Here is a 27,581-nt window from a genome sequence, read left to right on the forward strand (position 1 = left end):
ACACAGTGCACACAACGCCTCTGCACTTACTCCCGATTTCTCTTAACATGGGCACACGGGGGTGCCACTCAATAAATGGGAAAATAAAGTAACTTTCACTACTTATTAGAAAAAGATATTTTCTTGTAAATTTAAAAATAATGCGTTTCTTTACTTAAAAGTAATCAAATAATGTAATTCATATTACTTGTAATGCATTACTGTAATCCCAACACTGTAAAAACTGGAAAAATGGGTCAACAAATTTTAAATAATATTTAAAAAAAAAATCTATTTCCTCTTTTATTTGATGCCAAGTGTACTGTAAGACAATTTACCCCTTTACTATGATTGGATCCCTGCTTAGAATGCAGAGACAGCTACAAGTAAACTATCATCAGTAAGGTAAGTTTAAAGTTTATTTAGGGATTTTCAGTACTTAAAGATATCAGAAGCATTGGGAAGAATTGAGGTGAACAAGAGAGGACCTTGATGGGACTTGGTCAACCAAAGTGCAGCTGTTCCATATGTCAAGGCATTTCCCACAAGACTACAGCTCTGACGAAGCAATCAATCTAAATGTCTAATGGCTTGAACAATATTTCTTTAACATAACATTGAAAACTCAGCACTTAATATAATGTAATTCCAGACTCTGGCTACAACTTGTCTTTAAATGTCTATATATGGCATTTGGATCTTGAGACATCTCTTAATTCGTCTTCATTGAATGACTGCATACATTTCTCTTTACCTAGAACTAAAGAAATACACCCTCAGAAGGGATCTTTCTCTCTTTTTTCTTTGTTGCTTTCTTTCTTTCCTTCCTACCCCCTCTCTTTAAGTCTGTTTTTACACTCCTCTGTAGCTCCTCATGTGTCTCTCCCCCCTCCCCTTCGCCTCACACCCCTCTCTGTCTTGCTCTCTCACATTCTCTTTCTCCCTCTCCAGCACTCACTTACCTTTTCCTTAAAACTGTCCGAGGATCTCTTCTTCTGTTTGCAGCCGTGAATAAGGCACCATGCCGGGACTGAGGGACCAGGTGCCACTATCAGTTCTCTATCTGTCCCTGCTGGTTTACTTCTGGACTGTAAATGGATTGACAGAACACAGTGAGTCAGAGATCAGCCACACAGCTCCAAAGCAACATGTGGAGTGCAGAAAGGGAACATCTGGAGCAGGTACACAAGACTTTTGTCTTAAGATCTGTTTAACCCTTATATAAAAAGTATTAGGTTGATCTTGACTTTTGTTAATAATCCCTGAAAGTTTCAATAATATCTGTCAATTAGGGGCCATTGGGGTCTCTAGGATCCCAAATGTATAAGAATCGAAAATAACCTTTAACCAAGTACAAATTTTTGGTGATTTGGAAAGAAAGCACTTGCTAATTAGTATTCAGTTTTCCAACAGCACACTGCATTTACTTTGACAGGTTATATTTTGCACGTAGTTTACAGCACGAGTGGTACTTTACGAAAGACGGATTCTTCCAGAGTTTTTGCAGTTATATGACCAAAGCTCTTGGTGAAAACAGAAATAGTTGCACCTGCGCTTGGAGAAGCCACGTCTAAAAAGAGAACTCACTGAGGATAAAAATGCTGAGCTGAATATTTACCTGATGTGATGTGACAAATGGAGAAAATCAACTAACGCTCTATACATTGAAGACTGACTTTCATCCTTGTGTTTCAAAAGAATGTGATGGCTTCGTTATTCTTGCAACTCAGATTTAAGGGTTAATTTAAGAGTTAATAGCAGCACTGTTGCTGAGGTTTGGAAAATATGGTTATTGGAAAATATGGAAAATATGGCCTTCTGGTATTCAATAACAGCATTTCCATTAAATGCAGAAACGCAGACTCACTTTTACAAACTGTAAAGATTGGTGAAATTACAAAGAGTAATGAGAAGAACCCAATAGGAATCTATGTATTTTCATGTCTTAGGTAGGAATGTCTGTAGTGTTATCGGTCACTCCCTGGAGTAGCCTCTCACAAGATTTTTATAAAGGTTGCTTCCATGGTGGGAGAGTAGGAGCCTTTTGGTTAATTTTTAGGGCTTAAAGTCAAGTCAAGTCACCTTTATTTGTATAGCGCTTTTTACAATACAGATTGTATCACAGCACCTTCACAGTGATAACATGAAAAAAATACAACACAGATCAATAATATTGGTAAATATTAAATGTCCCAACTAAGCAAGCCAAAAGCCAAGGCAACACAAGACAACAAATCATTTGTGAATCTAATGAGAGCTGTCTCGGTACTATGGTATGGTCTAAATCCTGACTGAAAATCCTCACAGATATCATTTCTTTCAAGAAAGGAACACAGTTGTGAGGATACTGCTTCTTCCAGTATCTTTGACAGAAAAGGCAGATTCAAGATTGGCCAGTAATTAACTAATTCTGTAGGATCAAGTTGCGTTTTTTTAACAAGCGGTTTTATCATAGCCAGCTTAATGTCAGGATACAGGCTCGGAGACAGAGGTAAGTGAATAAACATAAATCTTTATTTTCAAGTTCAAAGGTGAGTGTTCAAAGTTTCAGTGTTTCAGAGGTGAATTCGAGGAGGATACTTTGCAGGAAGGATTCCAGGTGAGCAGATCCTCTTCAGTGTAATCAACATCAAACTAACACAGTCCAGTAATACTTCTCTTTCTCTTTCAGAACATCCCTCAGCAAACGAGACTCAGGAAGATTACGAGGACTCAGGAGACATGGATCAAGGATCAGATTCTGGGAACATGGACAGAGAGGTTAGTATTTTTCAGGTGAGTATACGTTACATTACTGGTGCTGGATGATTCAGAGGAATTCTTGGAGACTGGTTAGGGTCTGTTTCTGTTGGAGGCTTGACAATGACTGAGAGTGAACTGGGTGTTTTTATGCAGGGTTTGATGAGGCTTTCTGATTGTGAACAGGTGCAGGTGATTAGTATTCTAGGGAGAGTGATTGTTGTGTGGTGAATGATGGGGATTCTGATTGGCTCCTGACATTACCCAGACTCTTTTGATTCCAGACTCTTTCGCTTTCTTGAAACCACTTGTTCACTGCTGGTACTTCTGATGGTTCGCCGGACCATGGGAATAACGGGGGTTGGTAACCAAGCATACATTGAAAAGGGGTTAGCTGCGTAGATGACTGTCTGAGGGAGTTTTGTGCGTATTCTGCCCAGATTAAATAACGGCTCCAGATGTTTTGATTGGAGTGGCAGAAAGTGCACAAGTATCGTCCTACATCTTGGATCTTTCGCTCTGTTTGACCATTGGTGTGTGGATGGTACCCTGAAGATAGGCTTACAGTCACATTCATGAGAGTGAAGAAAGCTCGCCAAACTCGGGAAATGAATTGGGGTGCTCTGTCGGATACAATGTCCTCTAGGAGACCGAATTGCGGAAGACATGTTCCATATGCAACTCAGCAGTGACAAATGCCATAGGAAGGCCCTTCAGGGGAATTAGTCTGCATGCTTTGGAAAATCGATCATTGGCCACTAGGATACAGGTGTTACCTTCAGACATGGGGAGATCAGTGACGAAATCTACCCCAATGTGGGACCAAGGTCTATTTGGGACAGGCAGGGGAACTATCTTACCCACCGGGAGATTCCTGGGAACTTTGGACATGGCACAAGGAATACAATCTTGAATGAAAGTCGTGATGTCTTGCTGCATGTTAGGCCACCAATACTTTAGTTGAAGAGTTGCTAAAGTTTTGTTAATTCCTGGATGGCCTGTTTCTACAGAAGAGTGAGCAGACGCAATTAGGGAATTGCGGAAATCTTCAGATACATAAATCTTCTTGGGGGACATTCTGGGATTCTGGGTTGTTGTTGTGACAATTCTAATAGCTGTTCGTTGATTTCCCACTGGATGGGGTTAACAAATAATGTCTCAGGTAAGATGGTTTCGGGTTCCTCCATTTGAACGTCTGAGGCATGGATACGAGAGAGAGCATCTGCTCTAGTATTTTTGGAGCCTGGACGATATGAGATCTTGAAATGGAAGCGTGTGAAGAATAATGCCCATCTGGCTTGGCGTGGATTGAGTCTCTTGGCGTCTCTCAGATACTGGAGGTTCTTGTGGTCAGGGAGTACGAGAAACGGATGTTTTGCCCCCTCCAACCAATGTCTTCATTCTTCCAAGGCAAGTTTCACAGCTAAGAGCTCTTGATTCCCAATGTCATAGTTGGTTTCTGCTGGAGACAACTTCTTGGAAAAGAATGCACATGGTAAAGTCTTGGAGGAAATAAATCAGAATAATGGGACAGAATCCCTCCGACCCCGATAGTGGAGGCATCAACTTCTACCACAAACACTTTCTCTGAATCTGGATGATGGTGCAGTAGTGAAAGCGGTCTTAAGTGAATGAAATGCAGTTTCTGCTTCTGGGGTCCAGAGTAACGTCTTCGGTTTCCCTTTTAACAAGGAGGTCAAAGGAGCTGTAAGAATACTCTACTGATGGATAAACCGTCAATAGAAATTGGCAAAGCCAAGGAATCTCTGGAGTTCCTTTACTGACTGAGGAGTTGGTCAGGACATGATGGCTTCAGTTTTGTGTTTATCCATTTCCACTCCTCTTTCACTGAGTTGATATCCCAAAAACTCAACATCGGTCTAATGAAACGTACATTTCTCTGCCTTAAGAAACAGGGTGAACTCTCTGAGTCTTTGGAGTACCAGGGACACATGGCGTTGGTGTTCGGCGGGATCTTTGGACTAAATCAGAATATCATCAATGTACACCAGCACAAATTTTCCCAGGAAGTCCCTGAGGACCTCGTCCATTAAGCTCTGAAACACCAAAGGAGCGTTTACCAAACCATATGGCATGACGAGATATTCATAGTGCCCTGCAGGTGTTATGAAAGCAGTTTTCCACTCATCTCCTTCTCTAATTCTGATCAGATTGTTGGCACTCCGTAAGTCTAATTTGGTGAACATCTTGACTTCTCTGAGCTGTTCGAGGGCTGCTGGAATGAGAGGTAAAGGATAACTGAATTTCACGGTAATTTGATTCAGAGCTCTGTAGTCGATACATGGTCTCAATCCTCCATCTTTCTTTGCCACAAAAAAGAAGCTAGCGGCTGCAGGGGATGTGGAAGGACGAATGTAGCCCTGGTCTAAGGCTTCCTTGATGTACTTTCGCATGGAATCTTGCTCAGGAATGGACAGAGAGTAGATTCTACCCTTGGGAATTCGTGCTTCAGGAACCAGATCAATGGCGCAGTCCCATGGCCGATGAGGTGGTAATTTGGAAGCAGTAACAGGATTAAATATGTCAGAGAATGATGAATAACAAGAAGGAATGTTCGTGGACAGGTTTTCTGTAGGACTTTCGATGGAGGTGGAACTCACTGTCATGACTTTGGATCTTGGAACACTGGAAGGGCTTGAAAGTGGGATTTTGCTGAGAGAACATTTACAACCCCATTGCTTGATCTCTCCAGACTGCCAATTGATGGTTGGTTGATGGCGGAATAACCATGGTCGACCTAGAATTAAGTCTGTTTGGCTATGCTGGAGAACAAAAGGTTCGAACAATTCTTGATGTGTGCTTTCAACCCATAATTGGATGGGGGTTATCTTGGCAGTTACACTTTCCTTATTTATCAACTCACCAGTTACGGCGTAGATGGAGTAGGGCTTGGGAGTACTGACTTTTCTGAGGTTGAGTTCTTTACAGAGCTTCCCGGAGATGAAATTCCCAGCTGAACCAAAGTCGACAATGGCCGTTACAGATATGCAGATATCTTGAAATTTCAGGGTAACAGGAATCGTGAGGGGTGTTCATACAATGGTGTTGTCTAGGACGGAGCTTACCATCATTCGTTCTGGTCGAATGGGACAGTGAAGTCTGAAATGACCCTTGGAACCACAGTACATGCACAGTTTCAGCTCTCTCTGTCGAGTACGTTCTGTCTGGGAAAGTCGAAAAGTGTCAACTTGCATTTCTTCAACTTGACTCTCAGAGGTGGAACTCCTGATACCTTGAGGAAATGCAGAATGATAATGCAGATTATCTTGGTAACAATTTTGAGATCTTTGTTGCACACGTATAGCCTGCTGGATGAATTTCTCAATTCCTAGACTGTAGTTATATATCACCAACTGGAGACGCAAAGCTGAATTCAAACCCCAGCGATAAACTGAGATGAGCGCCTTTTCATTCCATCCGCTGTTACAGGCTAGAGTGCGAAATTCTAAAGAATACTCAGAAATTGTCTTCTTCCCTTGACGTAATTGCAAGAACTGGTCACCGAAAGAGGAATCTTCAACTGGACGTCCGAATACTTCCTTAAAATTTTTAACAAACTCTTGAACCGATGTTACCACAGGTGATTCCTTCACCCACAGTGCCTCAGCCCATCTCAAAGCCGCTCCAGACAATTGCTGGATAATAAAAGCAACTTTCGATCGTTTAGTGAGATATAGTTGGGCTTGTTGTTCCAAAGCAAGTGAACACTGTAGCAGGAATCCGTTGCAATCCTCCACCCGACCAGAGAATGGCATTGGGCGCGACAGTGGTCTAGCGAAGCAGGTTATCGAGGAAGCGGCATTCACGGCAGAGCTGACAGGGGTAAACACTGGATTTGTCGTGGTAGTGGTGTCTTGTTGTGAACTTGTTGCAGCAGCGGTAGGTTGTCTGGGAATCATTTTCTCTTCTTCACCTCCTTCTGTGTTAGTCAAGCCTTCTGTCAGGATACAGGCTCGGAGACAGAGGTAAGTGAATAAACATAAATCTTTATTTTCAAGTTCAAAGGTGAGAGTTCAAAGTTTCAGTGTTTCAGAGGTGAATTTGAGGAGGATACTTTGCAGGAAGGATTCCAGGTGAGCAGATCCTCTTCAGTGTAATCAACATCAAACTAACACAGTCCAGTAATACTTCTCTTTCTCTTTCAGAACATCCCTCAGCAAACGAGACTCAGGAAGATTACGAGGACTCAGGATGGATAAAGGATCAGATTCTGGCAACATCAGAACATGAACAGAGAGGTTAGTATTTTTCAGGTGAGTATACGTTACATTACTGTTGCTGGATGAATCAGAGGAATTCTTGGAGACTGGTTAGGGTCTGTTCCAGTTGGAGGCTTGACAATGACTGAGAGTGAACTGGGTGTTTTTATGCAGGGTCTGATGAGGATTTCTGATTGTGAACAGTTGCAGGTGATTTATATTCTGGGGAGAGTGATCATTGTGTGGTGAATGATGGGGATTCTGATTGGCTCCTGACACTTAAAGGTTTTTGGCATGTATCCTAGTGACAAAGATAATTTAATGATATTAAGAAGAGGATCTATGACCTCTGGAATAATCTCTTTCAGTAGTTTAGTTGGTATAGGATCTAGCATACAAGTTGTTGATTTAGATGAATTAACGAGTTTGCAAAATTCTTCATCTCTTATTGCAGCAAATTAACCAAATCTTTCCTCAGGGACACAACAATGCACCCCCTGATGCGATACTGTAGTAGACAGTTGCATAGTTATAATTTTGTCCCTGATATTATCGATCTTACAAGTAAAGAAATTAATTCATAAAGTCATTACTGCTGTGTTGCTTGGACACTTCTGGGCTTGAAGCTTTCTTTTTCGTTAGTTTAGCCACTGTTTCAAATAGATACCTAGGATTATGTTTATTTTCTTCTAATAGGGTTGAAAAATAAGCAGATCTAGCAGCTTTTAAGGCATATGTATGCTATCGAGCTCTCCTTCCATGAAATCCAGAATACCTCTAGTTTAGTTTTCTTCCAGCTACGCTCCATTTTTCTGGCTGCCCTCTTAAGGGCTCGAGTGTGCTTGTTGTACCATGGTGTTTGACTATTTTCTTTAATCTTCTTTAAGCACAACGGACCAACTGCGTCTAAAGTGCTGGAAAAGAGAGAGTTAAAAGTCAACATGAAATTCACATTCACCTTATTCACTTGCTCTTTCCTTGCTTTGTTCTGAATGATTCATTGATGCATGTAATTTCAAAGATGAAGAGTTTAATCAAAATGTAATAACTTATCTTTTCTCTGAAACAACTTTCCTTTTCCAGACAGACTTCAAACACACCAGCCCAAGCTTTACCCTGGTGCTCCTGTCTGTTAGATGATTTAGTACTCTTAGACTGTCAGACTGAAAAGGATCAAATGATGCAATCTGTAACATCTGATATTTAGGAACCCATCTGAAGTTGAATGGGCAAACTGTTCTTGAAAAAAACACTAGTTTTTTGGAAATTTCTGAGCAGTATAAAAAGAGTTTTACAATTACGCATATAAGAAATGGTGAAACCCATCAAAAGTGATCATTTGTCTCTAAACTGACGTAGTAGTTGGTGCAAATGCTCTGTTGCCACAGTGTTCACGCTGACAATAAGAGTTTGACTCCAACTAATCAATCCTGTTCCTGCTTTTCTCATAATAATTTTGTGTTCTCTCTGGCAGTAAAAATGGCAAAAAGAGCTTGTGCTGAAACCCCCTTCATTGCAAGCTAGTGTTGATCAACAGCTAAGTAAACGTTTGCCAGATCACTCAGAGACTCCTAAGAACTGGCGTTGTGGACTAGCTCTGTGGGTAATGACTTCACAGCAACAGGCAAGAATGTTGGTTAAAACTTTCCCAGCTGGGATGAAACTACCCTTGGGACACAGGACAGGATGAATTTCAAGGGCCAAAACGTCTGTGTCAACATATGAGGCTATGAACTCTAAAATTGGGCTGTCTGGGTGTGTGAATGTGTTAGAGCGTAGCTTAAATTAAAGATGAGTTGACAATATGGAAATAAAGAGCCAAGTATAATTTTTGTTTTTCTAGATGGTCCACAAGTGAAGATAATCCCACCCTATGCAGAGATTGAAGTTGGACAGTACAAACGATTGCTGTGCAAAGGTGAGAGGCCAGTTTAAACATAAAATAATAATTTTGGCATAATTTATCCACCCTTGTGTCATTCCAAACTCGTGTGGTTTTCTTTTGTGAATAACAAAAGATTAATTTTTGAAGAACATTGTTGCTACTCTTTTCATTACAATGAAATTAAAAGTGGATTGGATCTGTCAAATTATATATATATATAATTTTATTTTTGTCAGTTTGTAATTTGACAGATCCACGATCCAGGTCTACGAGCAGCAAGTCTTTTGAAGTCATATTTTTTGTGTGAGGGACAGATGTCAAATGCAAGTTGTCTTATTTAACAAGTTGATTACTTATCTCAAATATTTGATTTGAGAGTGTATGGAGTCATTTATTTTATTGAATAATATTAATTTTGATCTGTTCTTCACACAGAGCTGGCTTGGGGTATATTCCAAGAGTTTTTAATAAATAATAAAAACATAAGGCAGTGGCTGGGTATCCATTTGTTGTTGTACTAACTCATATGCTAAAGCTATAGTATTCATTTAGTCATTTTTGATTATTTTAGTCATTTTCATTTAGTCATGTTATTTCCTAGTAGTTGTTGGGGATGCAGAGGAGATTTCCTGGTTTTCTCCTAATGGTGAGAAGATTCTTTCAAAACTCGACAACCTCGAGGTGCGCAGTCATGGCAATTCCTTATCCTCTCTCATTGTTCTCAATGCCAATTTGAACAATGCTGGGATGTACAAATGTGTGGCCAGAAACAGAGACAAGGAATCACAAGCCATGGTCAAGCTGGACATTCTTTGTAAGTATTTACCTTAATAATATTATCAGTCAACATTATCACAATTATAATGACAGTCCATCCTGCGCATTTCTGATTGATTTAACATTCCGGGTTCAGTGTTTTGTCAGTATACCCCGTATACCACTTTGAATATGTTGGGGGGTTTTTTCTTAAATGTTTTCTAAGGGCATTTAGCTAACTTCCACCATTTTTTATATATTAAACACACGTTTATTTTTGCACAAAGATTTTTTTATTGTGTATGTTATTAATTCACTTGTTTCAAGATCAGGGGCAGAAGGACTCGAAGCGCTGTTTGAATCATACTTTAGAAGTCATCCAAAACAATGTGTTGGAAATTTGGAGAGAACTATCATTATAGTGTAGCCAGACATCCTGGTAGACAGATGCATTCCTTTTTCTTTGTACGTTCCTGTTACATGTGTCCAAGAAGCGTGGGTTGAATGAGGGAGTCAGTGTTGTAGTGCAGAAAACTAGACTTTTAGAAAAGAAAGAATTGGCTTTGGTTTCCCCAAACTTGTGTGCAAAAAGTGTGCTTTTCCATTTGATGAAGCAGCTCAAATAAGTTAAGCTTGGCAGGATATTGGTCATGACTGTTTTCGTGGATGATAATGTTACTTTTTTTGTCTCAGCTGTGAAAAATCTATACATTCAGAAAAATAAAGGTTCTTCATCCATACTTGCATGGAACATTTCAATTGCACAAAAGGCTCCTTACAGTGGTTTTTCATATTATTAATTTGTATTTACATTAAGTGTTCACTGAAAGGTTATCCTAAAACGTTTTTCTCTGGTTTTGCTGTGAACACACCATGAAGGTACAACACCTCAGATGAAACCTCATACCATAGTCTTAAAGACATTTTTGTTATTGAATTTTTCATGTAAATTATTGCTTCAAAAACTTGTGAAATGTTTTTACTTTTAAGCAATTTATGATGAGATAATACAAGTGAATTACATTTTGTAAATTGAATGGGTAACACTTTACTTGAAGAGGTGTGCATAAGACTGACATGACACCTTCATAATCATGACATGACATATGACTTGAATATGAAGTAGGGTTTATGGATGTTTATGACAACTGTCATTAAGTGTCTTTCGCTCAATAATGACAATCTGAATGCAAATATGACATTGTTTAAGATGTCTTTGTTATGACATCTTGACATTAACCATAACATCATAACCTGTCAGTGTCTTTGTCATGACAACTTGACATAAAATTAAGTTAAACTGTCATGTGGTTGGCTTTGACATTGGCTGTCATGAGGCCATTATAACTGTGTCGTGAATATTTTCGTGACCTCAACAACAGTGGTACTAATTGAATTTGTCATTAAAAAGTTATAATGTCAAAACCAACCACCTGATAGTTTAATGTAATGTTAACCAATAAAGCTAGGTGGTTTCTTAAGTTTGATAATTAATCTGCTATGTCATGTTTATGACAGGTTGTGTTGTCTTAGTAATGTCAAGTTTTCATGACAAAGACACTGACAGGTTATGATGCATTGGTTTAAATAAGGTGTCATAACAGACATCTCAAACAATGTCATATTTGCATTAAAAATATCAACTGAGCAAATTACAATTAATGACAGTTGTCACAAACATGCTTAAAACTTCATTCATATTCATTACATACATCATGTCATGATTATGAAGGTGTCATGTTAGTCTTATGCACACCTTTTCAAGTAAAGTGTTACCATTAACTTTTTGTTTTCTTGCAGAAACTTTTGAATCGGCATAAGTATGATCCACTTTGCAACTTATTTTAGACAAGAACTGGCTAAATAGACAGACCATTGACAACCAAAAGAGCCTATTGTATCAGAGCAGTACTTTGTGAACACGACCTGCACATCCAGGAATGGAAATTGCATTAGTGCAGCCAATCAGATTAGCTTGCTGTTTTCAGAAAATTACAGTTCTGTGTTCGACATGCATCAGACAGTCTGAGACTAACCACAAAGTAACCTTCAACTTCAACATGTGTGGCTATAGTATATGATTGAGCTATGAACTACAGTTTTCTAAACTCCAAAATTTAAGATGGTTACTTTTGCCAAGTTGGTTTCTTTCCTTCTCTCTGTGTCCTTTAAGTAAAGAGAATGCGTAGAGAAACTGAGAGGGAGGGACGAGGAAAACGACAGAAAGAGCCCAAGCCCACCAAGAAACCCAAGGGCGAGAAGAAATCCAAAGGAGAGAAGGGTGGGAAGAAGAAAGGCAAGAAGAATAGGGAGGAGACCACCACCATTACCACCACCACCACCACCACCACTGTGGCACCCACAACCACTGTGCCCATTGAGTACGATGAGGAATTTTATGACCCTGAACCTGACCAATACTGGGATGAAGGTTAGAAAAGCCCTTCCATTTTGGTGTAGTTGGAGCAGGACATTGCCTTGGTTCTGTAGAAATATTGCCTCCACTCATTTTCTCGTTCATAAAGAGAAACATTCTTCATAAAGATTCATCAACCAAACCAACCAGTTCAGAGATGAATAACATTACACATTTGATCTGAAGCAAAATGGTATAAGAAAATCAGAGACAAAGACAAAAGTACAAGACTGAGTACTTAAATTGTTTTACAAATGAATTAACTGCTGAAACATGAAACATTATGAATGACATAATCAAATAAACAAATTAGCTATGCTGTATAAAACGTATATTGTTATATACTGTTATTTATATCGTGAGACTCATTCACAATGGAGTAGTTTCTGATGAGCTCTTTTGTCACAATTTATGGTTGCATGGTAACACAGCAACTTCTCTGTTTGGTGGAACTCTCTTTATGAATTATGGGTAGTGTAGTACTTCACCTACAAATCACCTATGAAACATGATTTACAAAAAAAAAAAAAAAATTAAATAAAGTGACTTGTGGCTTCTACAGAAACATATATCATTGTCAAACAACTTTGGAGAACATGCTTTGTCTGCATGGAATTAGGTCATGTAGAATGATTTTATTCCACACTCTTAGAAGGAAAGGTTTTATATAGAACCTTAAAAGGTTCTAAAGCGCTACGTATTTGGAACCCCTAAAATCCAATGCATGTGAATGATCACAAAATTCAAGATATGTGGGTTAAAAAAAGTAATCAATATCAGACGAAGAGTGCCATTTCAGTTTTTATCCTCCAAAAATCAGCATGATTAAAATGTGATATTAAGTTACAACATTTTAATAAACAATAATTTAATTACATACTACAAAATGTTGCAGAATAATGTAATATATGAATATTTTTAGCATTAAATGTCCTTTGGAGTTGAGTAAAGAACCCTATGCTACATATGAAGAGTTCAGATGCAAAAGCCTCTAAGTGCCATCTGAACTTTTCTTCTAGAATGATCATTTTTATCAAGCTTGTATATTTAAGTTCAGTGATTTCACTTAAATGGCAATGATAATTACCTATTAATTGTTATTTAAGTGAAATTACTGAACTTAAATATACAAGTTTGATAAAAATCATCATTAAAGAAGAAAATTTCAAATGGCATTTAGAGGCTTTTGCATCTGAACTCTTCATATATAGAACCCTTTTTTCTAAGAGTGATTTGGAATATGGCTGGAATTGACTTGCACTCACAAAGACTGTTTGTATACATAGAATTTCCTGCAGAGACAACAACAGTCGAAAAATCTACATACCCACCGACAGAGAAAACCACAGATTTCCCAACAGATTTTCCTCCTGACACGGATGAGTATTCCCAACCTTATCCTGACTCATGTGAGCATAATATCACTCATGTGTAAATAAACACCACTTTGTACATTATTATGATCGACATTTCCTTTAACTTATTTGAAGACGATGACTTTTGGAAGGTGGATGAGCCCACACCCACAATTTCTGTGATTGCTGGCCGTCCAACTAATGAGGATGATTATTGGGATGCCAAATGTGAGTCTTCCAAAAATGAATGTTTTCACATGAATTTAGACCTGAAGCTAGTTAGCAAGAGTCACAAATGACCAATTGTTCAGTTAGGACACACTTTAATAAAGTTATAAAAAATCTATTTTCTTTGGCAACAGATGAGGTGGCAGAAAACCTGCCTTTCCCTGATGGCAAAGAGATCAGCTCTACCGACAGGGACTGGCAGTACACAACCACAGGTAAACCGATCAATCCTTTTAAAGGGATAGTTCACTTTGAAATTAATGTTTGATATGTTTTAGCTTACCTCAAGGGCATCCAAGATGTAGGTGTCTTTGTTTCCACAGTATTTTCAATTTTGACATTTTTCAGTCAAAACCGTTGTTGTCTATCAGTCATACACTGGAGGCTAAGGGGGGTCCACCAAAAAGCATGCACAGAGAAGTCAAAATTAAACATGATTTAATGACTCGTAAATGAAAGTACACATTGATGGCCTAAGACACGAAACGAGCGGTTTGTGTGAGAAAACGAACAGTATTTATATCAGTTTTACCTCTTGTAATCATAGCCATGACAAAATGATCTGACGGCACGGGCACTTCGGTCTGCGCATGCGCCGTAAGTGAACGCTTGCGTGCCTACGTCACTCTTTGTTTATACAGAGATTTCGGAAGTTTTACCTTTCACTAAACATATTTATATATACGGGAAACCGCAATGGAAGACGATTTCGGTATATCTAAATATGTTTAGTAAAAGGTAAAACTTCCGAAACCTCCGGGTAAATATTAAGTGACGTCACACGCAAGCGATCACAACATTGAACTGATTCAGTTCGGTTCATTTGGACATTGCACAAATGATTCAGATCACTTGGACGTCACTGTGATTACACAAGGTAAAAACGATAATATAAATACTGTTCGTTTTCTCGCACAAACCGCTCGTTTCGTGTCTTAGGCCATCAATGTGTACTTTCATTTACGAGTCATTAAATCATGTTTAATTTTGACTTCTCTGTGCATGCTTTTTGGTGGACCCCCTTAGCCTCCAGTGTATGACTGATAGACAACAACGGTTTGACTGAAAAATGTCAAAATTGAAAATACTGTGGAAACAAAGACACCTACATCTTGGATGCCTTTGAGGTAAGCTAAAACATATCAAAAATTAATTTCAAAGTGAACTATCCCTTTAAATGCTGTGCCCTCCTCAAAATAACATGACATTATAAACTATGATTTATGCAATGTTCATAACCACTTCTCTGTTTTAACTATTATTTGCAGAATTATTTGCTTACTATGTCTTAAAATGACATTAAGTTCACATTATGTAATTGTAACTATAGCTCCAAAACATAATAAAAACAAACGCGTAGGTTTAATTGGCAGTTGGTTTAATGGCTTTCTGCTTTCTCAGACTAAAACAAAAAAGATATGTTATTACAAAGGAGTGAATTTAAGCACCCTATAAATTTATGTGTGAATCAAATAAAATGCTTTCCACAATATACACCCATCTCATAAAAGATCTTGTTTTTACACCATTAAAAATTCACAATGTCTTACAAAAGACAGCAAACCAACACCGACTAATTAGCAAACATTTTAGTTTTAAAGTTTTTCTACTGTACTCTTTATTTAGTTTAAAGAGTCATTAAAGAGTCATTAAATTTTCTCTTCTGTACTCTGAGTAAATCTTGCAAACTTAACTTTCATTTCTTTTCTTTTGTCACAGAGGAGCCCACCATCCCTCCATTTGAAAACAACTGGTATGAAGAATATGAATATGGACATGGTACAGTACATACTACTTTGATACTCCATTTTGAAAAGAAAACAAACATACAGTGAGACATGCATGAGAGGTGTTGGCCTCCCTCTTGTCTTAATGAGAGTACAGAAAGTGTGACCTGTCATTTCTGACCTTAAATAAACACTTGCAGAGACACAGAGGTGCCGTTTAAGATGAAGCTGATCATTGTAAATCATGTTGCCGCTAAATGAAAATGTCAGTGGAAATGTTTTTTTTTTTTTCAATCAGAATACTATAATGTCCTGCGTCTCCTCCCCAATTAAATCTTACTCAAGAATCAACAAAAAAACGTATATGCATAAAAACCCTTATGTACGGTACATTTGACCTTTTTGAGAGGCATTATGATATGGGGTGCATGCATGGAGGCAGAGCCTGATTTACCAAGTGCAGTATGTTCCTGGATCAACACATTTGTTGTAACAACATTTCCAATCAACTAATCAGAATTGAGGGACACAGTTTATGTCAAGTTTAGGCTTACAACCAGGTTTAGGTGCTTCTACATCATCATTTCCCTCAGATTTTAGGGATAACGTTAGGAAAGGGTTAGGTTTAGGGATAGGGATATGGTTAGGAGTACATTTTTGCACAGGAATGTTTTTCCAGGATCAACAAAATATGTTGACCCAGGAATGCGTCTAACTCGGTGAAATCAGGATGTGCGTGCATAGAGCCCTTATTTTAGATAAGGGGGAATTTTTATTAGGAAACAAAACTCTGTCGAGAAGATAAACAATACAGACAGTGTCTGTTATTATTAGGGTATAAAAACAGAATTTCGTGCAAAATATTATAGCCTTAAGGAAAATGTGGTTTGAATTTGATTTGATTATCTGATTCAGTTTATGTTTAATTCACTCAAGTTGGAAATCTGACTTTCAGACAATATTTTCTTATATGTTTTGAATTTAGAGTTTGGCTTGTCCTCTTTTGTTTTAATGTGTGACACTGACTCTGGTGTGTTGTGCTCTCACTTACACCCTTGCTTTCTGTTTTCTCATCAGAAAAGAAACTGGAAGAGGAGAGGGAAAGAGAGAGAAAAGAACAAGAGGAAAGAGGTACAGTGTTTTATCCTCATATAAAGAGTGTTTATATCTTGTTGCTGTGCTCTCAACAAAACCTTTATATTTAAGAGTGCAGTTGTACTGAACATGATTCGTATCTATGCTCTAGAACAGAGTAGCCTGATATTCTGAACAAAAATACAATTTAGAAAACCATAACTACTTAGTGTGTGCTATTCAGTTTAACACAACTATAGTGTAGTTGTAGTGTTGTTTATCCCAGTGTAGTATTGGTCTATTGGTTGGTATCAATCAGATATGTGGAGTTACAATGCATATGAATAAGCTCACATATTTAAAACTTTGTTCATTCCATTTGTTTGGTTTGTCTTGAGCTGGAAAAAATGTTTTAATGATCAAAAACATCAAAGTGTTTGGCCAACACTGTCTCAGTCTTCAATAGGCCTTTCTAACTATCCATTTCCAAATTCTGTTTCTAGTTATTTAAATAACAGAGTTAGCATGACAATCACCTCTGTTTTGTCTTCCAGCTACCCTACATTCTGCTTACACGTGATTATTGACTTTGACAGTTGTGGGAAATTACCGGATGACAAGCATTCATTAACAAATGTGAACTCTGACCCTGTTCCCATGAACTCTTATGTTCAGTTCTAGTTCCCAACAGACTGAACAAAATCCTTCGTACTGACTGGACCAGGAAAAAAAATCATTTTATATGCAGAATATTGTTGAATATTAACCAAAATAAGTAAGCGAGCTGAGAGAGAGAGAATTTGGGAGATCTTGTGAGAAACATTCCAGGTTTAACAAAAGTTAAGATCATCTGCAATATATTTAAACCTGATGTAAAATAATGATACACACTGTTTACGTCACAGTATAGTTATAAAGGGGTGCAGGGATGATGTCAAAACATGGAAGACTAATTTGGCACTGGTTTCCTTGAGATTTTCCAATGGTGTATTATATCAGGGTTTTCAATTTATGAGTTAAATAAGGTCTATAGGGTAAAGCTAACTCTACAAAGAAAATTACACATCCATATTGAAAACTAAAATTTTTAAGCTTTTTTTTTATCATTTAAAAAAATGTATGTTTCTAATAAGTTACTAGATAAGAATGTTTGGAGCGTGAGTGTGTACCGATGTTCTAGATCAGGGCTTAACTGGTTTTGCTCTTATTAATCTTCAGATTAATGGGGCACAGATCTATATTACTCTACATCCTCCCATCTCTTGATTGTAAAGATGAATGTTTCTTGGAAATGGAGATCCAAACCATTCCAGAGGATTGTGAACAGTTAGTCAAAAATTGATCTATCAAGATATTTGATTCCATGTTCACTCAGGTTCATTCAGTTTTTTTTTTTTGTTTTTTTTTTTGGTGTAAAAGCTAAAGTGTTTTATTTTCTTCATATTCCCCTATTCCTAATGCACATGGCTGAAAACTGAAACCAATAAAAATAAATAAATAAATAAACAATTAATTAATCAAACTTATTTAAAAATCAACACTCAAAAATAAGCTAAAACTTACTTAAATTGCACATGGGCAGTTTTTATTTAAACATTTTAATAGAAGAATTGTTTCTACTCCAGTTTGTTGGTCAAATACAAACCTTTAAATTATACTATACTGTGATAAACTGTTTCCGAGACTTATTCAAACATATAGTACATTAAATAATGAAGACTTCACTAACAGGTTAAGTAAAAATATAATGTATATATTTTGCAAAATGCTAATTTCTCATTTCCATTCAAGCTTTTTAAACCAAAAAAAACATTTTTAATAGTTTTATTTAGATAACAGTAACAACACTGACTACCAGCAGTAAACTACCAACTTTATCTTAATGTTTTTCTCATAAATCCATAGCATTAATAATGAACTTTGTTTTTTTCCCAATAATTTGTCGTCTCAGAAAGAGAAGAGAAGAGGCATGAAGAAGAAGAAGAGGAGAGAGAACGCAGGATTCAGAAACCTCCACCACGCGTGTACAGAGAGCCTAAAAGTGAGTGGTAGGACTCGGTTTGGGCATATAGCCAGATGGGAATGCTTAACTTCATCACTTAATAGATAACATAAGACAAAAATACACTTAGGACAAAATGACTGTGAATAAATAATAAAATACTGACATGCAACAAACTTATGTAAGAGCATTCCCCGCTCTTAGTTCTGGCTGCAGATCTTACCAAACAAAAGCAACATTTTGGCATCCAGTTCAGTGACTTAGAAATAATGTCAACATAAATATGATTGAAATAGTGAGATCTTGATGAAACATTCATTAAGTTCAAGTGTATACCTTAAAACACTTTTGAAAGACTTCAGCTGTTTTTAAGTCATTACAGATGCTGAATCCAGACAGATCGTGCTTTATTTCAACAGCTGGTTCTTTTCAAAGAAAATTCCAAAAGTTCTCCCTGCGCAGATGCATAGATGTAGTCCTTCATCGTAATGCAGATCACTCTAAGGAAGACAATAAGTGGCAGAGCGCTTATTAAATTAAAATCTTATTGTTTTGAATTAAAAAAAGATAAATAAGCATTGTTGTTTCATTATATCTTTGAGTTTATTGTTTATCTGCATATTTTTATCTATATGGTTTTCATTTACCTTGATAGTTCAAACTAATATTGAGTATAATATATGTAGATATGTACAATTATATAAAAAAAAATGAATGAAGAAAAATGAATAAAGTAATACATAAAATAATAATGATATATGTAAATGAATAGATTTTTACTTAGAACATATTTTAGAAAACAAAGAAAAGAACAAGTATAAATGAAAGGACATAAATCGAAATAAAATAATGAGATAAACTGATTTCAGTCTGGACTAGAACATATTGTGTCAATCACATTTACATTTATTCATTTAGCAGATGCTTTTATTCATATCATGTGTTAGGACAAGAACACATTCATCCATATTATATTTTTCTCTTGTTTGCTGTCTTTCTGTATCAGTTTGTCCTCCTCTGGGTATGGAGTCTCATCGGATAGAAAATGACCAGCTACTGACATCCTCTGTTTTTCAACATCGCTATGGCTCACACAGAGCTCGTCTTAATATTCAGGTGTAGACATATGCACTAATGTATATACGGAACACTGAAATGTATAAGAAATATACGTATATGGAAATACATTGAGCATATTTATTCATGTAACAGGCGTCTGGTGATGAAGATGATATGAATGGTGGGGCATGGTGTTCTAACCCTGAAGAGAAGATCCACTGGATTGAACTGGACGCACGTACACTAACAGAGTTCACTGGTGTTATCACCCAAGGACGAGATGACCCCCTAGAGTAAGACAGATATTAAAAACTAAGGAGCCATGTGGTTCATTGTGTTTAAGAACTACCAAACTATCTAAATAGTGTTCATCTACAGTCCTTGTTTGTGTTTTGTTGTTTCAGGAGCGACTATGTATCCTCCTATTATGTTGCATTTAGTAATGACAGCAGAGAATGGACTGTCCTTCATGACGGATATGCTGAATGGGTAAGTCGCCAGACTGCCGTCATTTTCTCTTCTTCTTTTGGTATCCAAATCTTTCTGTGTTGCTTAGAGGTCACAACTTTTTAACTAATAATAAGTTCAATTAATGTACAAGTATATGACTTTGTACAACAATTATGATTATGAATGGTTTACAGTAAAGCATCATACCAAAGTCTGCACTACACTAATACACTATTATGGTTCTAAACCCATGCTATTATAGGCCAGGCTTAAAGTGCAACACTTGATATTATACAATATGTAATTAAAAAAAAAACTTTTTTTCCTCCCTTCTCTCAGTTATTCTTTGGCAACTCAGATAAAAGCACCCCAGTTTTGTCTCAGTTTATGGAGCCGGTAGTGGCACGTTACATCCGCGTCTTGCCACAGAGCTGGAATGGTACGATGTGTATGAGAATGGAGGTGTTGGGCTGCCCAGTACCAGGTGAGAGAGTCAGGACCTTTGATTAGACTCAACACAGGCATTAATGGGAAGCATCAAATTCAAATAAAGATGTTGTTTTTTGTGCATTTTGTGCTGACTAGGAATGTGTTCAGCAGAGCCAATGTTTGCATCTGTAACAGGCTCACAATTATCCGTATCTTTCGGATAAAACCGTACGTGGGTTGGATATACTGTACAATTTATACAATTACTTGAAGACTGTCTATGGTTTAAATGTATATCTGTTTCCTTTGTAGTTATTATTGAACAAATATGCCTTGTATAACTCAAAATAGTATGTTTTTTTATTATGATTATAACATTTATGTTAATATCTTCTAACTGATAAAATACAATTGGCTTTATGCACAGCTGCACTACTTCCTGAACTTCAGCCAGCTCCTTGTTTCCTGTCTAGCATTATTGGACAAACTTGATGAATTCAGGTGTGTCTGATTATTGTTGCCGTGACTACTGAGGTCAGACACACCTGAATTAATCAATTTGTCCAATAATGGCATACAGGAAACAAGGAGCTGAAGTTCAGGAAGTAGTGCAGCTGTGCATAAAGCCAATTGAACTGATACAATTTTTTCAAATTTTCCAGAGGAATTTTGTGTATAAACAAAGACTACAAAAAAAAAAAAAAATGGACGCTGTGTCCGTGACATCACCCGTAGGATACTGAAGACCATTTTTGAAGCCCAAAGTGGGCAGAGTCAGCCATAAGCATCTTGGCAGCACGTCACCGTGCGTCACTCCCAGAATAACCGAAAATGGGCAAAGAGGCGGAATTAGCTGAGGTGATGGCTAACAGACAGCTGATAAACGGCTAGTAGTGACAGCAGTGGCAATCCACCTGTCACTCAAGTGGGCACGCCCCCAATTATGCAGAGCTTTAAGATTTAATATCATTTAAACAGATGTGTTATATAAAAATTCTCACAGTTGTCATGAAGGACAAAATTAGCTATAGACCAAAACCACTTTTTGTACCAGGCTGTACAATTTTTTTTTCTGCTGTAAAATAGGGCATATTAACATGGGGGGGGGTTGACTCAAGTGAGAGACTGGAAGGTTGCTACTTGACAATCACCCATAACCTCAAATAAGAGGAGTCGAACTCTAGCTGATTAGTGAACATAGAAGTTGAAAGAAAATATTCAGTGTTAAAGCTATGAAGCTTATTTCATTTATTCGTGTATCTTATCGTACAAGGTTTCAAATCAATTAAATGTACATATCAAATAGTAGACCGTGTATGATGTAGTATTCTAGTTGATATTTTCTCTTGTGATTTGTTTAAGTATAATTTCATGCTATCCCCTGGCACACATGTTATTCAGCAACGAGTGACTGTGTCAGCCAAACATTTTTTTCTATTATTTGGCAAAATTATTAATTATTCCCTTTGAAGCCATCGCCCATGGCTTTCCGAATAAGGTATTCGGCTTCAGGTAGCCTACATTTTCAGCATCAACAGTTTAAGTATATTACGGTACGGTAGTCAACATTGTGCATTTGTTCTTTACTCAGATCCTCTCAGCCAGCACCAGAGTCAGAATGAAGTGATGCATCGAGATGACCTGGACTACACCCATCACAACTACCTAGACATGGAGAAGGTGATGGGAGACCACCAAATGCTTGGAGTCCTCATAGTTCACGAACGGCAAAAAAAGATATCAGAATAAACTACAATTTAAGAAAATGTCAAACTCGTCTCGACTGTTGTGGGTGGCTGCCAGAGAATTTCTGTCTTTCTAAGTTAAGATTCAAGGTGTAACACATATTTGTAGCAAAAACCATGTGGGATGAATTACACACATAAGTTTAGTAGGCTTATGTATTTCAACAAATGACTAAATGTGCTGTAATCGCTTAAAAATGTTACTTTTATTGTCACAGCTCATGAAATCCATTTCTGATGAGTGTCCCAACATCACCAGATTCTACAGTTTGGGCAAGAGCTTTAAAGGACTGGAAATTTATGCCATGGAAATTACTGATAACCCTGGGATGCACGAAACAGGTGAGGGATATCAGAGTAGGTATGGAAGAAACAGTATTATCCCATTTTGGTTATATTACAGGTACTGGTCATTAAATAATTTGTTATCAGATTTGAAATTTTAACATATACTGTATAATTATACATAATGTGTATAATTTTAACATAATGTGTTCATTATCCATTTATCTTTCCTCAGGAGAGCCAGAGTTCAGGTACACAGCAGGTTATCATGGTAATGAAGCTTTGGGACGAGAGCTCCTTCTGATGCTCATGCAGTACCTGTGTAGAGAGTATAAAGATGGCAACCCTCGAGTGCGCCACCTTGTGGATGAGACACGGATTCATCTGGTGCCATCAATTAATCCTGATGGCCACGTGAGAGCTTTTGAGAAGGTGCGTTTAAAAATGTATAAAAAGTTAAAAGATGTAATTTCTGCATCACTTGGCTGGAATTTGAAAAGAATTACTGCTTTTAAACAGATTCAGAAAAAAAGTGAATAGCCATAGTCTATTCATCTGAGATTTTGTAATAAAGACAATCCATAGGATTAAGATTTTTTGTATTTTGTATTTGCAGCATTTTTTGTTTGCTTTATGGTATGATATGATCTTAGAACTTGGACCTGGAAACATCAACTTTATCAACCAGACAGGTTAAATTCCCAGGGAACATGCAAACTGACTAATACTAGACAAATCAGTGTGGATAAACAATCTGCCAAATGTACAAATATAAATGGTGTTGTGACATTTTAATCTCACTAAACTATGTAAGTAACATATTTTTGTTTCACAGGGCTCCGAGTTGGGCAGCTGGACATTAGGACACTGGACTGAAGATGGCCGTGACATCTTCCAGAACTTTCCAGACATAAATAACATTCTTTGGGACGCAGAGGATAAGGGCTTGGTGCCCAAATTGACACCAAATCACCATGTACCCATACCTGAGGGTTTTCTGTCAAGCAATGATTCAGTAAGGAAATAATGCTATGTTATATGTGTTCATTTAATGAATCAAAGCACCACTCACATACTCTAGTCTTGAGCTTGACCAATTAGATTAGACTAGAGGACCAGTACTAGCTTTTTTTCTTTATGTTCTTCCTTTCAGGTTGCAGTGGAGACTCTTGCCCTTATCTCCTGGATGGAGAGTCATCCATTTGTGCTTGGTGCCAACCTGCAGGGTGGCGAGAGACTGGTGACATACCCCTTCGACATGCACCGCCTCACCAAGGAGTCTGAGGATATGGAGAAAAAAACCAACTCCAGAGCAAATAGACGGAAGCGACAGTACGAGGAAGAGGAAGAAGAGCCCAACCCTTACCTTCACATTGGATACCATCAGGAGACCTACAGTGGCCCCCAAGAAAACCATGCATATCATCAAGAAAACTATGGATACCATCAAGAAAGTTATGGGTACCACCATCAGAACCATGGATACCATGAGGAGAACCAAGGGTATCACGATGAGACACAAGGATACCATGATGAGAATCAAAGGTATCATCATGAGGGTCACTCTGAAGGGTATCATGAGGGCTATCAAGAAGGATACCCAGAGGGATATGGAGAGGGTGAACCAGGGGAAGAGATCAGAGTGGTTGAGGACCAGTCTTTGTTTCGTTGGTTGGCCATTTCTTATGCCTCTACTCACCGGACAATGACTCAAACCTATCAGGGAGGATGCCATAGTGATGACCCAACAGGTGGGCTGGGAATTGTCAACCGTGCCAAGTGGAAGCCCATCCCAGGAAGTAAGCATTAGAAATTTGTGTGGAACGATAATTAAAACGGGTCGAGGCTGAGGGACTTGAGAGAACGGTGTGAGGCCAGTGTTGTAAGTGATTATGAATGACACCTGTGAGACGTGCCGGTCTCGCATCTCTCACTGAGGAGCGGAAGCATAAAGGAGGAGTGACGACAGTGAAGATGGAGAGAGGAACAGGCCTGATTTTATGTTCACATATTATCACAACATAATCACAACATTATGTTTTTTATAATGTTCTTTAATAATAAAATAAACAAATGCAAAATGAAAGTATAAGCCAGCAGCCCCTCACGGATGACTGCTGGCCACATATAACAGGAACAAAACATAACATAAAATCAGGCCTGTTCCTCTCTCCGTCTTCACTGTCGTCGCACCTGTGGGACGCACAGACCGGTGCGTCCCACAGGTGTCATTCATTATCACTCAGACCAACCGGCCTCGCGTCATTCTCTCACATCCCTCAGCCTCGTCCTGATTGCCACAATAAGAACAAACTACTGTGATTTTGAACAAAATCAGGAACTTTAACTAAATTAAAGATTATAACCAATGGCAGTAGGAAGGTGACTAGTAAACACCTTCCTACTGCCATTGGTCCATGGCAATTACATAATATGTAGGTGTGCGTTAGGGCTGCACGATTAGTTGCAATTTACATGTAATCGCACTTAATTCGATTTGGCTTATCACGATTTTGATTTGTGATTATTTTTTCATATGTCTCCTTACATAAGTATTTTTTTTATGTCTCCTTACACAGAATAAAGTATTTTGTATGTTTATTGTGTTTATATAATTCTAATCGACTTTGTCATAGTCACTCTGTCACATCTTTAATATTGTAAAGCTGATTGATTTAAAGCAATCTATTCACCTTTTTCACGGGACGCGAAACTACCCGTCCTGCTTTGCGCGTGCGCGTTGGCAGGATGCTCGAAACTTCCGGTTCGCATGTTGACGCGTTTAGTTTAGGCGTTATTGGACAGCTCTGAAACGAAGGTTGTAATCTGTTTTATATATATGCAATATCCATAATGGCAACAAGCAATGGTAACATTAGTTCGCGGTGGCAGCACGGGCAAGACTATTTAACGAAGACCGTAAACAACATAACTTTGTCTGTCCCTCATCCTACGAAGCTAACAAGCGCCACCTCCTGGATTGATGATATGAGTCAATGGCCAGCAGTCACATATGTTGACATAATTAATTATCTTGTTTTGTCTGAGGGTGTCGACGGCGAGGAGCTTAGAAATTATAAAAGCACGAAGGCATACAATTACTTACACAGTAATAAAATTGGTCGAATTCTGTCCCATAATCATCAGCAGTTCACTTTCTTAAAAGCGGAGGTAGAGCCCAGTCAGACAATAAATAAACCCAATCACATCGCGTGGGTTATGGTACAAACTAACGGAGTAGTGGAAACAGCTGGATGCTCCTGTGTAGCTGGCCCTGGTAGGTCTTGTAGCCATGCTGCTGCTGTGTTGCGGAAGGTGGGTATTTATAAATACCGTACACTGCTAGCCTGGCTTAACAAACAGCAACTAAGTTACATTTAAATAGTCTGTGCAGCATGGTTCAACATGAGTACATTTTTACAAAGCAATATTTAAACTATAATAAATGTAAATTATAAAAAATAATACATGTAAAAATAAATATATTATTTATATTATATTCTGATTTTTGAAAGGTGCAGAATGCAGTGGTGTGACAGGGATATCTTGCACTGATGAACAGCGTAGATGTAATGCAGGGACCAAAAGAAATCATGAACAGAAAAGTTTTTTTAGTTTTCTGTAGCTGTTGTGACAGCCTTTAACGGCACAAATTCTACCAGAGCCGCCACTATTTGCCATCACTCGTAACTGCGTTTAGCTGACGACAATTACTTAACGGAAGTTGAGAGCATCTTACCGGAAGTCACTCGCCGCTATGGCGCCCCCCACGAAGAAGTGAGGAAAAAGGTGAATTGTATAAAGTGGTATATAAATAAACGTAATGTGAACTGAATGGAGAGCCGAATTAAAGAGCACATGCAAACATAAGCTTTACTGTGAGTATATCAGGACTTTTAGTGACATCTGCAGAAAATGTTTTTTTTTTGATACCTATTCCTGTCCCTTCTTCTCTCGTAGGTATGAATGACTTCAGCTACCTTCACACTAACTGTTTTGAACTGTCAATTTTCTTGGGTTGTGATAAGTTCCCTCATCAGAGTGAACTTTTAAGAGAATGGGAGTATAACAGAGAGGCCCTGCTGACCTTCATGGCTCAGGTGAGCTGTTCACATTCACATTATGAGAATGAACCATAACAATTGTTTAAAAACAGAGAAGCCCATCTATGTTACGTATATAACACGGTTCCCTGAGAAGGGAACGAGGTGTTGCGTCATGGCCTTGATGCTATTCAGCATGCACCAGTTTCTGAATCACATCATTTCTATTGGCCGATGAAGGTCAGGTAACAAAGCATAGTGCTTTATGAAGTCTATAAAAGGGCACCTAATTCACAAAATCACCAGATTGTAATTGTCTGTGGAAGCTGTAGTGACATGTGGGAAATATGGCAAATCGACACAGCATATTGTGAGGAAACCGGTTACAGTACATATGTAACCCAGAGGTGTTTTCTTTTGAGGGAACTCAAAGTTGCGTTGTCGTGTTGAAGCTGTGGGAATGTTAATACCCATGCTGCCATACTGAACAAATGCTTGACCAACAAGGTTGTGATGTATGCAGATGCACAAACCCTGTGGCCAACTGAATGAATTGACCCCGAAGGACTTGAGATTCTGTTTACGAATCCATGTCCAAACTGTAATCCTCATGAATGTGTGCGGAAAGGAACAGCCTGCCGCAACACAAACCTCTTATATGAGCATCTTAGAAGACCATGCACCTCATAGGCTAAGTGAAAATAAATTATATCAACAATGAAATGCAAAAATACTACTTGGTGGCACTGTGGCAGAAACAGTTGATCAGATTTACACCACACTTTCTGAGTGGTCAACATGAATCCCTTGTGCCCTGACTAGACATAAGAGGTGAAGACTCTCCTACTCTGGCAAGTCAAATGGAAGAGGGAACAAGGCTTGAAGAACGACGGATGAACAGTCAAGAAAGGCACCTTTGGAATGTAACCTGGCCTCATAACTTTGACCAGTCCAGAGGCACAATCAGGAGGATGCCACTGAGAGGGCCTGCAAATATCCTACACTTTAAGAGTTGTTAATGTCAGTGATAGTGCCACCTTGAGAGTCAGAATCTTCGCCAAAGCTGACTCCAAGGCCTCAAACGAAGCCGCAATAAACCTTCCAGAACTACAGAAAGATCCCAAGAAACGTTGCAATCTGCAGATAAGCTTCAGCCACCTGTGACCATGCATAAAATAAAACACTAAGC

The 27,581-nt window shown here is 38.1% G+C and overlaps 1 protein-coding gene across 2 annotated transcripts in view; it reads left to right on the plus strand.

Annotated features, from left to right (window-relative positions):
* Window positions 1-885: 885 nt before the first annotated feature.
* aebp1b (AE binding protein 1b) overlaps window positions 886-27,581 on the plus strand; it is a 43,668-nt gene continuing 16,972 nt past the window's right edge. Inside the window, exons 1-20 of one of the 2 annotated variants that reach the window (XM_039665500.2) lie at window positions 886-1,160; window positions 8,782-8,856; window positions 9,425-9,637; window positions 11,753-12,010; window positions 13,282-13,404; window positions 13,486-13,578; window positions 13,713-13,793; window positions 15,298-15,357; window positions 16,383-16,436; window positions 18,331-18,420; window positions 19,388-19,497; window positions 19,594-19,733; window positions 19,845-19,929; window positions 20,230-20,374; window positions 21,911-21,999; window positions 22,283-22,406; window positions 22,585-22,781; window positions 23,185-23,364; window positions 23,503-24,148; window positions 26,310-26,449. In XM_039665500.2, the coding sequence (XP_039521434.2) occupies window positions 1,001-1,160; window positions 8,782-8,856; window positions 9,425-9,637; window positions 11,753-12,010; window positions 13,282-13,404; window positions 13,486-13,578; window positions 13,713-13,793; window positions 15,298-15,357; window positions 16,383-16,436; window positions 18,331-18,420; window positions 19,388-19,497; window positions 19,594-19,733; window positions 19,845-19,929; window positions 20,230-20,374; window positions 21,911-21,999; window positions 22,283-22,406; window positions 22,585-22,781; window positions 23,185-23,364; window positions 23,503-24,148; window positions 26,310-26,449 (3,063 nt within the window). In that variant the 5' untranslated portion in view covers window positions 886-1,000. The remainder of the gene's footprint in view (window positions 1,161-8,781; window positions 8,857-9,424; window positions 9,638-11,752; window positions 12,011-13,281; window positions 13,405-13,485; window positions 13,579-13,712; window positions 13,794-15,297; window positions 15,358-16,382; window positions 16,437-18,330; window positions 18,421-19,387; window positions 19,498-19,593; window positions 19,734-19,844; window positions 19,930-20,229; window positions 20,375-21,910; window positions 22,000-22,282; window positions 22,407-22,584; window positions 22,782-23,184; window positions 23,365-23,502; window positions 24,149-26,309; window positions 26,450-27,581) is intronic. The other variant, XM_039665501.2, reaches the window with a different exon arrangement.

This window comes from Pimephales promelas, chromosome 14 (assembly GCF_988280905.1).
Source record: "Pimephales promelas chromosome 14, fPimPro1.hap1.1, whole genome shotgun sequence".
NCBI lineage: Eukaryota > Metazoa > Chordata > Actinopteri > Cypriniformes > Leuciscidae > Pimephales > Pimephales promelas.